The 13,159-nt window shown below is 38.2% G+C and overlaps 1 protein-coding gene across 2 annotated transcripts in view; it reads left to right on the forward strand.

Moving 5' to 3' along the window:
* LOC139131239 (kinase D-interacting substrate of 220 kDa B-like) overlaps positions 1 to 13,159 on the forward strand; it is a 134,227-nt gene that overhangs the window by 33,736 nt on the left and 87,332 nt on the right. For both annotated transcript variants that reach the window (XM_070697220.1, XM_070697219.1), the window contains exons 20-21: positions 1,034 to 1,199; positions 1,896 to 2,074. In XM_070697220.1, coding sequence (XP_070553321.1) covers positions 1,034 to 1,199; positions 1,896 to 2,074 — 345 coding nt within the window. The remainder of the gene's footprint in view (positions 1 to 1,033; positions 1,200 to 1,895; positions 2,075 to 13,159) is intronic.

Genomic DNA, 13,159 nt, shown 5'->3' on the forward strand with positions numbered 1-13,159 from the left:
TTCAACTATCCTCTTAAAATCAGGAATAAAAATTGGGGGCCACTGTGCAAATTTCGGTAGTAGAGACAAATTACCCAAGATTTAATGATATCTGAAATTCAAAATGGCTACCACCCCTGTGTTAACTCTATGGAGAAAAGTAAAATTTTTGATTTTCGAAAAACTATAAGATGATGAAAAGTTTTCTTACACCAAGAGCTTTAAAATGAACCCCCGCAGGTGGTACATCAGAAAAGAATTGTAAAAGTTTGAGAGTCCGAGGCACATTCTATCTTAACACCCTTAGACCGTGGTGATGTACAGAGATTTAAGGGTGATATTTATTCAAATGACTGATGATTTACTGAAACACAGAGAGTAGCTTATATATATATAAAGTGTGAGAGAGTCTGCTTAGACTGCAGGGCCAGATTATCTTACTTCGTGTAGCTGCTACAGATCACAGTGGCTCATTGAAAAAACTACCCATCATGCATCTACAAGGTCATGTGATTATGAAAAGCAAACAATGTAAGGCTATAAGGCTTTTGAGGTTAACTTGCTACTATGAATTTCTGCACATAATTTGATTTGATTTGAAGTTATTCGATTGTTAGGGATGGCCTGCAGGAATAATGAGGGTGCTAGTGAAATATGTGCAATGTTATGCGAGTCCTCTGGTAAAAGTGACTTCCAGGTTCCAAAGCCTTACATTGACTTGTAAATGAGTGCTATACCACAAGAAAACACCCTGTGTGAGTCTATCGAGGAAATTACCGGGACGTGTATACTCCAGACTTGATTCAAATTATGATTGAAAAACTGAAATATATGGTACGAGTTTTGAAGAGTTACAGTGTGTGTCTGTGTGTGTAGAATACCGATGAAGTCTTTAGCTAGTTTTAGAAATTGAATTGGTAGAAAAAGCTTGATTTCAGTTCTTATCAAAGTGAAATAAATTAAATCCCTTTATATAGAAGGAGAACACATCTTCCCATGAGGGCATGTTCTATCACATACAGTGGAATACCAATACTTGTTTGCTTTTTGTCAGGTCGACTCCTAAGAGCACACAACATAGAGTTCAATTGGCACAACCTAGCTGCCTGGATTAATATGACAGAACAGTGGCCGTACAGAACGTCTTGGCTGATTTACTACTTTGAAGAACATGAAAATACCCTGGAAGATCATCAGCCATTGAAAAGTATCTATGAAAAGTAAGTGAGAAGATATCTTCATTTTGTTTCCTTTGAAACAAAATGGTTTGGCCCAAACAAAATGGTTTGACCCAAACGCTTTGTAATCAGTGGTGAGTGTGGACCAGTTCACAGGGCATGGCGATAAATAGGTTAATAAACTATTCCACAACAAGTGGCCCAGGTTCATTTACTATTTTCAATGGGATTTGTGGACACACAGACAGGGAAATTAGGGAAGCTGAGTGCACAAATTCACTTGTGGGTTTGATGTACTCAATGTAGTGCCAAGTGTGTGTATGCGAGTTGAATCGTTTCACTCCATTTTACCTGTATAGAGAACAATTTTTGCTCTTGGAAACAGAGGGCAGCATCAAACATTGGTGGTTAGAAGGTTAGGTGCAAGAAAGTTTACTTTGAGTTCTTTTATTGAAGCAGCACACTTACTTTTGATATCAGTAGTTGTTGTTCATCATCATATCTGTAGCTTCATATCAAATTGAACTGTACAAATTAATTTCATGCTTCAACTGTAAGTGACCAATGTGCTATCATCACCAGGATTTAATTTACGATATGACCCTTGACCTGTTATACTTTCAATAAAGCATTATATTCTTTTTCAGCCAAGCACACCATGGAAGTCAGCTAAAAATGCATCCTATTTAACATATTTCAGAACTTGTCTTTTTTTGCCAAAATTGTTCCTACTTACAGAGTCATGGATGAAATTCCTCCCAACAAGGAGATTGAGCCGCTGCTAGAAATTGACGGCAATGTACGCGGATTCCACATTTACCTTGCCAAGGGACTTCCAGTTCTCAGAGTTGGAGACATGAGGAAATATTTACCTTGCACAGTTAACCTTGATCCCTGGTTGCGGAAGATGATTGCAGGTAGGACTTAAATCCCATCAAATGGATGTGTGTTGTGTCAGAATGAGTTGCCTGGTTGTGGAAAATGATTGTAGGTTGGACTTCATCCCATCAAATGAAAGTGTGTTGTGTCAAAGTGAGGTGTTTGTGTCTCAGTATAGGCATGTGAGTAGGATGAGTGTCAGTTTCAAATCAGTCATAAGCATCAATTGAAACCGTGTTCCTTTTACCTGTTTGTAATGATGAACCATTATGTCTTATATGTCAAACTGTCAATGATGTTTCTATTATTCATACAGCATGTTCTATCGTGACATTCAGCTGTCCAGTGTTACATATCGTCGATTTTCCTTCATCCTTTTCAGCAGTTCTCCAGTTTTTCCTTTTCTATTGGCAAGACTCTTCTGCTTACCATGTTGTGTGTATGAGCTGAAGGAAATCATGTATTTTTCATCCTCAGTTAGTCTGGATGTTTCCAACTGTTTTGATAGAGCCAACTGTGGGCGCCTTGCTCACAAAAACAAAAGTACCGCTTTCAGAGGCCATAGGTGGCGCTGTACCTTGCCACTTGCAGTTCGGCATGGCAAAATTTAGTGTGTTGAAGCCATCTATCAGCGTAATCCTCGATTGTAAAATCGAGAAAGATATGTGTTTGAGAATGGGGACTCCCCGACAGCATTGAAAGAAATATAATACATATACCTAATTACAATTTGCTAGGTACGTAGGAAGATGAAAATTCACTAACGCAGGCAACTTACTGCTGAGACGGGATTCTAATGCAATCATATCTTGTAATTTTATTGCGTTACCTTTGCCCATAGCTGTGCTGATGAATACATTAGCTGTGAAATCCACGACGGCGGCAGGTGATGGTTAGTCCATTGCAAATATTTGCCTGTAGCGTGAAGGTGTAAAAAATCTCATCTAGGTCTCATACTAGGCCATAAATGAAATCCAGGGATTTGAAATTGTATGAAATAACGTAAGTTATTTGACGTTTTTCAATTTTTAAAGCAAAGCCATGAAAGAAAAAGACTGAGGTATCAATTTCAAATGTTTACCCCTGTCATACTTTTATAAGTCACCAGAGAAAGCTGTAAGGCTTGTTTGTTCCTCGAGAAAACTACGCATTTGAGTGGTCTATGTCATAGGTGTATGTAATATTGCTCATTGCTCTGAGTGTACTGGTAATATTTCTTGTGTTCTAGTCCTGCTGACGTAATTAAATCATCATGATTGTGTTTTACGGATTCTTGAATGAACACAAAAGAAAAACCAGTGAATATTGCTCTCTCTTTGAAAGCAGTTTTTAGCATCCTCCAGAAATCCTCTGATGGGGACTGGTTTGACTATGGAACTTGATTCCTAGGTCAAATTCAAGCTTATGGTTTATTACAACCAGGTAGCTCACTTTGCTCTCTAACCACTCACTTTATGAAATTTTTCAATCTGTTAACTGTACTCTATGCGGCGATCCGTATTCCAATGGTCATGAACAATGATTTTATAACTCCTTGGGAGTTGATAATCATTCAAATGGCCTGGCAGTGCGAAGATTGGCAGCACTTTCATTTAAAAAGGAAGCTAGCTCTCATCCCTTGAAAACTTATTTGATGCCTGAATGTACTGTCAGTTGACATTTCAAACCTTTATCGTCAGCCTCAGAGGATATAATACCATCATGGTTCAAACCTGCAGCCATAAGTGCATTCCAAGACTTTATATAATGAAATTACAAGTCCTGGAAAATTAGATTTCCAATCACAGAGGACTTTTGGGGACTTAAATGTTTTCCAGTGTGTAATGTTCTTATCAGGTGCCGCCAACAAAGCATTAGAAGTTTAAATGTGGTTGAAAGGATGAATATGTTGGCTGGGAACTGATTACAGAGATAAAATGTTCTCAACTTTGATATACAATTTGATTAAAGTTGATTGCAGTTCACAATGCACGGAAAAATGTTTCTTTTCTGCTTCATGGCTGACTGCATCAGACTGTCAAAGTCGGTTGTTACTTTGACATGACTGATGTTCGACGTTTGTTTTGTTGTCAAGATTGCACAATGAGGGACTCTGTTTTGACTTGTTGCTGCATTTTTTGTTCGCTGAATATTCCGGAGAGGATCGGTTTTAATCGCCCGGGACAGCTTTGAAATGAAATGAAAAGTGTTAGGGTACATGTGTGAAGCACGTTAGGTGGTCGCACTTTCAGCGTGTGACTAAAAAAACCAACCTTGTGAGAGAATCCAGCCTTATTAGAGTGACAGGCAGGGCTTTTTATTACAGCTAGATAAAGTCCTATAAAATGTTACCAACGTTCCTCAGGTATTCTCTGTGAGGTCCCTCGGGTACATCCCAGTCACTCTGAGATTATCCCAGGTCACACTTCTCCAGTTCATCATCCGTATTCCTGTTTTCCCAAAGCGCAGAAGAAAACAGAATTCCTCTGTGTAATTTAAGTTTGTGAAGGTTGAAGAATTAGTTCTCGCATTATGTTGACAAGGTGTATGAAACCGTAATTGATTCAGTAGGTACATGTAGATAGAAAGAATGAAAATTGCTGATTAGAAAAAAAAAGATTTCATTATGCTTATAGATGTAGTAAGCTGCAGCAGAGTTCAACATTAAAGTTACAAAAAAGATGATCTGTTGTGTGTATAGAACAGCCTTTGTGAAGAGTTACCAGTCAATTTTCGAAAATTAAAATTCTGCAGAAATTTTAAGTCGACGGAAGACCATGAAAAGCTCAGATGTCATTGCAAGTTGAAGTGTGAATTATTTTCCCATAATTATCATCGAAATATGAAATAATCTATGGACTTTAGAAAATACTTGTAATGAAATCAGCTTTTCAGGCGTAGCCTGAAATCAAGAGAGTGATTGCGATTTCCTGTCATGTCATCGTGTAATCTGCGCAAATGACGATCAGGGTCAAAGGTTACAGAGAAGACAGTCATTTTCATTCTAATCAAGAAACCAACGCTGTAGAAACCGTATTAACACGTGTCAATCACATTTCTCCGAGTGGAATAATTTTCTGCCTGGACAGTTTCGTGACAGGCGCATCCTGATGTGTAACTCAATGGGCATGTGATTTTCCACTTGCGGCTTGTACACTGCTCCCGACATTGCTGTTCCTGTGTTGGAGTGCACTGACAAGCTTGTCAAGTCCTCAAGAATGCTACTGAAATTCTACAGCACATGTTAGATAGAATTACTATTTCCCATTGGCGTTTATCATGTTTGTAATCGTTAGCAATTGCTCGGTATACAGACCTGAGACTTTTCCCGGTCTGAAATTTAGGTAAAAAAAAGTCACGCAGATCACTTGCATGATGTGCCCAAATAGACATAATATACACAGTTCAAAAACTCTAAAAAGTTGTCGTTACCCAAGTGTCACCAAAATATTCAAATGTCGGCATCTATAATCATTCTCATCAAATCGTACATGTAGCTGATGCTCACAGTATGGAAGTTACGGTTTTCAAAACAGCATTTTAATTGGCTGTAAGTGCATACACTGACCGAAAAATTGTATTGATTAATATGTACTTTGTACAGTACACTGAAGTGTCTTGGGTACCACAGAATGTTTTAAAATTATGTAGGGTACCGTTGCAAGTGCACTGGTACAGTGTAGTGTGGCACATTGCAGTTGGCACAACCTGATTAACTGATTGAACGGGTCTATTAGTCTTGGCCGACAGCCAGTTGACAGTGTTCTGATGTAAGCTGATGTATTATACAAAACTATCCTTCCAGGAATTTTATATTTATCGTTTTGTAAATACATCAAAAAATGGTGAAGTGACATTATGTTTATGAGTGTACATCTACTCCTTGAATTGTATGTAGCCTGGTAAGACTTAACAGAAGCTTGATGAAGAAATTCTGCAACGCAACAAACAGTTTCAAGCTTTGTGTGTACATGTGAAAACTAGCATCATCATGCATGCATTTACAGCCAAGCTGCAGGCAAGTCCCCATTCTTGAAAGACTCTAAACCCGCACAGATGAGAATTGCTACAAATGAGACCATCACTATGCTAATGTCATTGGCCTTTCCGAGAGAGCAATTGACTCAGCAATTTCAGTATTTATAGATCCTTGATAGAGATAAAGGAGGTTTTGTTAGACTGAATCAAAGGTTAGTGCCGTCATTGAGATAGAGCAACTCATGAACTTGCCAGGTATCGTTCTCACATCCGTGAGATAAATAGCGAAATCTGTCACACCAGGGACTGGCCAACTGGCGACAGAATGCTGTGCTTTTGGATCGGTCGACGGCGCTGAGTTGTCAGGTTTTTTCGCTGGTCGGGTGCTCATCATGGGACAAAGTTAGCAAAATTCCTGAAAGCCAGACAGTATGGCTACTTCTCGAAATTCATGCAACATTTAGAAATCTATTGCCTTTGCTTTAATCTCCCCGTGACAAGCTTCCATATTTGTCCACTAGATGCATCCTTTAGACATCACCAACGGTAATATGCCATATGCAGCATGGCGATACCTGGCTTAACCCTTTCACTACCATGATTTGAACCATTCCCATTGCTTTCTGTGGGAAAGTTGGACCTTTAGAGAGGGAAATGGGGGTGACAGGGTCAATGTGATCTGCTGAACTCCCATTAGTATATATATATATATATATATATATATATATATATATATATATATATATATATATTCGCTTTCCGCACCAGATATCATTACTTTGTACTGGAAGTAATTTTTTGTTATTATAATGTATATATAATATATATATATTTATATATATGTGTGTATGTGTGTGTATATATATATATATATATATATATATATATATACACATATAAACACCTGTTCTTTGTCACGTCTGTGTCGTTTGTAGGACATTTCTTAGTAACAGTCAATGCGTATGTCTTGTTCCAGTACTTTCGTGGAACTGATCTATGGCTGATAAGAGTACTAGGTAACAATGCAGAATGCAATGTGCAAGTTGTTCAGCCTGAACTAGCTATACAAGTCCCACTCATCAATGTTTATCACTTGTCTCGCAAACCAAACTAACTGGCATATTTTTTGTGTATGACAAAGTGTTGGCTATAAACAGGAATGTATGTGAAGAGATGCTTTTTAGTGTCGGAAAATATACATGTTGGAAGACATGTCTATAATCTCTATTATTCCTGTCTTTCTAAGGGAGTGCTGCACCCAACACGGGGTATTTTACTCACAAATCAGTTTTAAAACCTCTGACGACAAAGTCAGTTTTATATGTAGTACTGTGAACAGAGGCAAATATTAGAAAGAGCTTATCTTCATTATTTTTCTGTTTTTGGCGCAAAGTTTGGACTCACCTGATGGTATATTTAAGACATGATGCCCTACCAACACAACATTGGAAATCTGATCAAAGATTGCACTGATTGCTGTGATTCAGCAGTTTATACCCAGCAGATGCTTGCAATAAATTTCAAGATTGTGACCACTCCTGCATGACTGTATACACCCACGCACGCGGCGTGAACCAAGAGTGAATTCAAATGATTCCTTTCTTCTGAAAAAGACATGTACCGGTATTAGGAAAGAGTGAGTTTCCAGCCGGCACACTTTAATGTTACATGTATACTTTACCTGATGGGTGGTATCTTTCAGTTCAGTGCAACAGTTCAGTTGCTTGAAACACTGAATTGTCTGAAATTTGTTTTCTGTGAAGGTAGACACCCGTGTACGTCATGCTGTTAGAATTAAACGACTTTGTACGCAGGAACGAGAATCTTGTGTATACTGTTCAGAAATTATTTGCAGTTTGAGCCACAACAAACAGACAGTATACACATATTGTGAAATTGCAAACCATTCCTAATAATGGCAAGTCACTATCCCTTGTCAACCATTTATCATCGAAGAGATTTTGTTCCTCACCCAAGCAAGATCTTTGCACAAACCCGAGCCCCCGCCAAGGCTATAGCATTATAGAGATCATTTCTAGCAACACAGTCGCCTCCCAGACATCATGCTGTTTCCACAGCAACCGTTTCCCATCTGCCGTCATCCACCAATGCTCCAGTGGCTGTCTGTTTGCTCCGCAACCCCTGCCATCTCCCGGTTGAACACTTGTAATGAGTAATGTCATCACGGGGAGGCAGTCATGGCAATTGCTCTTTATTGAGATTTCCATTACTCGGCAGATCTTCATATCAACAACTCTCTCTTTCTTCTTTGCCGCTATTTATGCTCTCCTGAACAGCTCATGCAAATCTCAACTCCTTAGCGTTGCCGCAACCCTCCCAGATGATGGTGCCATTCATCTGCTTGCCAACTGCGGACAACATTTGTAATCAGGAAAATATTAGCTAATTCACCTTATTAATGTGTTCCGCGGGAGACCTTAATCTCCCTAAAACAATCACTATCATGGACGCGCAGACACATTGAACCATCAGGAAAAAATTTATTGATACTAAGTGTACGCCAACAGCATGGAAATGAGCAAACAGCATGTAAACTTTACTTTGTCACAGTATATCAAGTCATTGGATTTATGTTCCAGTGTGCTATTAATGGCCCAGGTTAAGTCACAGCCTAAGTCATACTCTTTCCCCTCCCTGGATCATGGTTTAACCCCATTGTAAAGCTTTTTTGTACGGAATTATTAACAGACATTAGGGGTGTTCAGGGTCAACTTTTGACAATATGTACACTGCTGTTTGGGAAAAACTTAGCTGCACTAACTTAAGTGCATAATTCTTATCAAAAGATCGTGCGATGGGACATCATAGTCTGTGAGTGAGCCATCCTGGTTTTGCTTAAACATCTATACACGCGTGTAACATTACCATGCTTGGCTGACAATTTTTGAAGTTGAGCTCTTCCTGAAGATTTTTCATGTTGACACGAGTATGCATTGTGCCTTCTGGTATGTACCGGCTGTAGAATGAAACCATCTGAAAATATGATGATTAAGATCCTGTGTCTTCATCATGTTGACGATTTTCAAATTCTGGAGCACTGAGGTTGTCCGCAATGAACTTTGCAATCACTACGAGCTGTAATTTTCATGTATTGACAGCAGTTATGTGGTGATGGTCTAGTAATTCTCCTAATTGCCAAATCTCTTCCGATTTGATCTGACAATTACGGTAATGTTGTCTCTCTTTCAATAGAAATGATATTCTGAAGTATCCATCATGGCCGGATGTTAATGTCATGTACATTAGTTTTATTTGTCAATTCTTTAGCATGGTGTAGGTATGGTGGATTTGAGGCCCTCTAATCTGCTATCTAAGTCATTGGATGGATTAACCTGTAGATAGTTTCACACATTTGCAAGGCAATTCAATTTTTCACCAGGCACTTTAGAGGGACAGCCTAGATTAAATAGCTGCAGCTACAACTACCAATGGTGCCATGCACTTGCATGTGAAAAATAAGCAAACATGATGTTAACGGTTTGTAGGACATGGTACTACTGATCAGCATGGGATCAGAATGACGGCCTTATATTATATTATATCATTCTTTACAAAATACCGGAATTTGTGTCCGAGTACATTGTGCAGTACAATGTACGAGGACATAAATCCCAGAATTCTGTGAATAGCCTTATTTTTAAACACCTTTTAAACACCAGAAAAAGTTTAAAAAAGAGTGTTTTGAGGACGCCCATAGTGTACTGAGTTGCGCAACCACATGCAGATTGGGAAAGCGTTCAGCGCATCTGTTAAGCATTTAGAACGAAACTTCAATTGTAATTCAGCTGCATAATTTCACTCATATTCACAGGTAACCTGTCCAAAACCTGGTTTTGGACAGACCATTATTGACTGCCTGAATATTTAGATGTATATTTTTTGTAAAAACATTTTAAGTCATCTCTTGTTTTTCCCTGTGGTGGTGTAAAGATGTTGTGAGGTCAAAGGTCAAGTTACAGTACATTTCAAAATAGCTTGGAATTACAACGTGCCAGGGTGATTAGAAAAACGTTTCTAGCGATACAAAATAACGCCAACTGCATCAATTGCAAATGTTCTCCTTTCATAGATTTTGCAACAATTTAACCCGATACGACGTCCACTGTTATCACTCACAGAACACGTTGAGTGTAGGAAACACCAATCGTTGTACCAACCTGTACACACTGTGCCGAAAAAAACTATCGTTAGCGTTCTGTGCAGTTTCATCAACAAGAATGTTCAAGCAGTGTACGAGTGAGTTTTTCAATGGGAGCGCAGCAACACATACAATGTTGACTGTGGCACAGTGAACGACGTATTGGCTTAAATTGTTGCAAACTTTATGGAAGTAGAACGTTTGTAATGAATGCAGGTGCCGTCATTTTCTATCACCAGGAACGTTTTCCTTATCACCAAAGCACGTTGTAATTCCAAGCTATTTTGAAATTCGCTGTAATAGACTCTGTGTCCTCTAATACAGAAACTTACTTTACGACAAATCTCCATAGGTTTAATACAGATGCAGGTGTATAATAATGGATTTTACTTATGACTTTAACTGGCAGATAGAATTACTTTGTGGTTTGACATAGAATTGCTCTGTGGTTTAATATGTGTCAGCGCACATATTTCATGGCATTCAGTATTTTTGTATCTTGTGTCTGATGACGTTTGTTGATACAATTGCACATCAACATCTCTGTTGGGCTGGACAATTTTGACCTAGCGTTCAAAGGTAACTAGTATTGATAATCTGTCGTGATTATGCACACCATCTAAGCCATCATCTGCCAAAAGTAACAGTGATGTATATAATTACCACATTCCATATGTGGATCCATGCAATTAAACCGTATAGCCGGAAAATCTTTTCAATGTTCTGTATCTCTGACATGGATGTACATTGCAATAAAATGTAGTGCGTAGCAGCATGGTATCTACACACGTCTGTCTCAGAGTGACTCCCAACACAGTTGCGAGTTCAAAATGAATGAACTGTAACTAGACTAATAAAATGTACCATTCCCCTTTGCCAGTTTATAGTGAAATGATTGATGGATACAACATATTTCCTGAGCAGATTTGAAACTGGTTTTATCCAGGCTAAAGTTGTAATAAAGTACATTACTGAGCGGTGCGACACAAATGGATATTTTGAAAAATTGTTAGCACGGCACCATTTCTGTATTACACGTAACAAATGTATGTGCTGTTTGTAATTTTGTTTTATTAATATTAACCCTTTGAGCACCAAAGTCAGTTTTTGCCACCTATATCAGTCAATTGTTTTCAGACTTTTGCCAAAAAAATTTGATAAAAAACTGTAGCCAATGTAATGTTATGTCCATTTGGTCCAAAATTATAAAAAAGATGACAGGAAAATTCATGAAAATTGGTAAAATGTTGCACTAAAATTTGGTGGGAAAAATTACTGCACTCAAAGGGTTAATAAAGATGGAGAGGTTAACTTATAAAACCTGGCACATTCTTGTAATGTACATTGAGCTAAATTCAGTTTCATTTAGAGAGCTATCTCCTGGCATAATTTATATTCTAACTCTCACGCATACTACAGCATAAAGATTATACTTCCCCAACAAAATTATGATTGCAGTTAGGGAGTTTGTTCCATACAAAGTGCTGTATAACTCCTTATTGAGTGCATGGAATAAACTGTTGAGACAGAATGGAAATCTGCTCTTTAGAGTCAAAGGAAAATTACTTCGCTGATCTGGTTTCTAAATGACGGAAACACAGTGAGACGTATTCAGCGATTCATTCTAACTCTTTGTAGCAAACTTTCATTCCTTGCGGGCACGTGAAATTAGTATTCCGTCGATTAAGCCTTGTGAAAGGGCACAGTCAGCAGGATTGGGGAGAAGTCGCCGCTCTTTGCCGTGGATCGATGATCCCAAACTTTCTGCTGAAATGCCCTTGGTTAAAAGATAATTTTATGCACAATGTCATCATTGTACACTGATTCAAACTGCAAGAGCTGAACAGTCAGCATCTTTCATTGTGTGTACTTGCAGTTCTTTGAAGAGTTGTGGTGTAGAGTTGATGTGGCCGCGAAAGACTTTAGTGTCTGTATATCTCGCTGCATGTTCTCTTTGAAGAAGAGTGTTGTTTCATGGGCAAGTTTGAGTGCAGGAGGATAGCTATGGATTCAAAGAGATTAATAAAGATATGTGTCTGTGTGCAATATGTCTATTTCCAAAGAAGCATGTGTTAAGTGTCTAGGAAGTGAGGGTAATTCTTTTTAATTGCAAGATTTAGATCGTACAAGAGCGTCTGTACTCAATATTTACAGTTTTTCAGTAATTTGACTCTAAAAAATGGGTGTGACTCTTTTTACTGACGTCAGGGGTGTGATAGTGTGACATTTTGGTATTTTCAATCTTTTGACAGAAGCGAGGCAAAAAATTTCAATCTTTTGACAGAAGCGAGGCAAAAAATCGTACTGTTTTCTGCTCTTGTGAAATTGTCAAGGCTAACAACACCTATAATGTTATGTTGCTTTGCAAGGTGCAGGAGAAATACTATCGCTTTCTGTTGATAATCCCAGCATGCTCCCAGGGCATATTTTACTGTGTAGAGCTTTATAGGGTTATTGTAACCACTGCAACGCTCACAGAAAATGCTTTGCATGAAATCAAACGGGTTTAATGTAAGAAGACTGGTATATTGTCTTCAAAGAGTACTTTGAGCTTGCATACGCAACGTGAACTTGTGCTTGTTAGTTTAAAAACAATATCTGCGGAACATGCAGTCAAAAACTGAACCTCCAAATGTTGCGAAATTGAATCTGTCTCAGACCAGATATTGTCCACTTTGCATGATTAACCTACATACTTGGATTAGTTCTCATTGATATTCTGAAGCTAATGATAAAGTAGGTAATGCCATTTTTGTTTTAATGTACACATGAAGACTCTCTTTCTTTTTCAAAGTATTGTTGATGCATATTGGTGTATTTGCTTGAAAAATATTGTGAAAGAATATTGTAGAAGCCAGAAAGTTCATATCTAAAACCACTTTCTCCTGTCCACTAGATGTCATGTTAAAAACATCTGTGAATCGAGACCAATTGAAATGTGGCACTTGTAGTTCAGTTTTTTACCTTAATTTTACCTCCCAATTTTCTCAAATTGTGATTTTCTAAA

This window comes from Ptychodera flava, chromosome 4, assembly GCF_041260155.1.
Source record: "Ptychodera flava strain L36383 chromosome 4, AS_Pfla_20210202, whole genome shotgun sequence".
NCBI classification, from domain to species: domain Eukaryota; kingdom Metazoa; phylum Hemichordata; class Enteropneusta; family Ptychoderidae; genus Ptychodera; species Ptychodera flava.